Source organism: Fulmarus glacialis, unplaced genomic scaffold (genome assembly GCF_000690835.1).
Source record: "Fulmarus glacialis isolate BGI_N327 unplaced genomic scaffold, ASM69083v1 scaffold17640, whole genome shotgun sequence".
NCBI classification, from domain to species: Eukaryota; Metazoa; Chordata; class Aves; order Procellariiformes; family Procellariidae; genus Fulmarus; species Fulmarus glacialis.
In genome coordinates, this window is record NW_009187285.1 from 5,289 (window position 1) to 5,818 (window position 530).

At 57.0% G+C, this 530-nt stretch overlaps 1 protein-coding gene across 1 annotated transcript in view; it reads right to left on the reverse strand.

Annotated features, from left to right (window-relative positions):
* Positions 1-530, reverse strand: part of TCF25 (transcription factor 25 (basic helix-loop-helix)) — a gene marked incomplete at its 5' end in the record, with an annotated part of 18,432 nt that overhangs the window by 4,016 nt on the left and 13,886 nt on the right. Inside the window, one exon of the mRNA XM_009574618.1 lies at positions 244-403. Coding sequence (XP_009572913.1) covers positions 244-403 — 160 coding nt within the window. The remainder of the gene's footprint in view (positions 1-243; positions 404-530) is intronic.

Below are 530 nucleotides of genomic sequence, written 5' to 3' on the forward strand. Positions count from 1 at the left end.
AAGGGAAGGCTGAATCCCACAGCTGCCACTCCAGTCGTAGGTACAGCAGTACCTGCCACTGCTGCTCTGCCCGAGGTCTGAGTCAGGGCTCCCATCTCCCACGGACAGAGGCGAACGCCATTTGCAACCCACAGGCAAACTGCTGCCTCTGCATTTGACTGCCTGGAATCCAGCCTTCTCTCTCACAGATGAGGACAGTGACAAAGCCTGCGGGAACGGACTTACCGGTGGGGACAGACTTACCGCTTGGGAACATGATCAACGCGAGCTGGATGAGCTGGGCGGCTCTCTCCCGGGCTTGGCTTAGCTCCAGCTCGGAGCGCTCCTCCTGCTGGCTCAGGAAGAAATAGGCCAGCGGCAGCGAGAAGGCAAAATTGGGCAGCTGGGACAAATTCCGGTGACTCTGCAGGATCAGAGAGACAGATTTACCGAGAAATGATGCTACGCAGAACGATCTCGATGTGGCTGGGCTGTACACAGGGTGGGGTTTCTTGTTTGCTGCATTAAGTTACTTTCCCGCCACTGGCTTG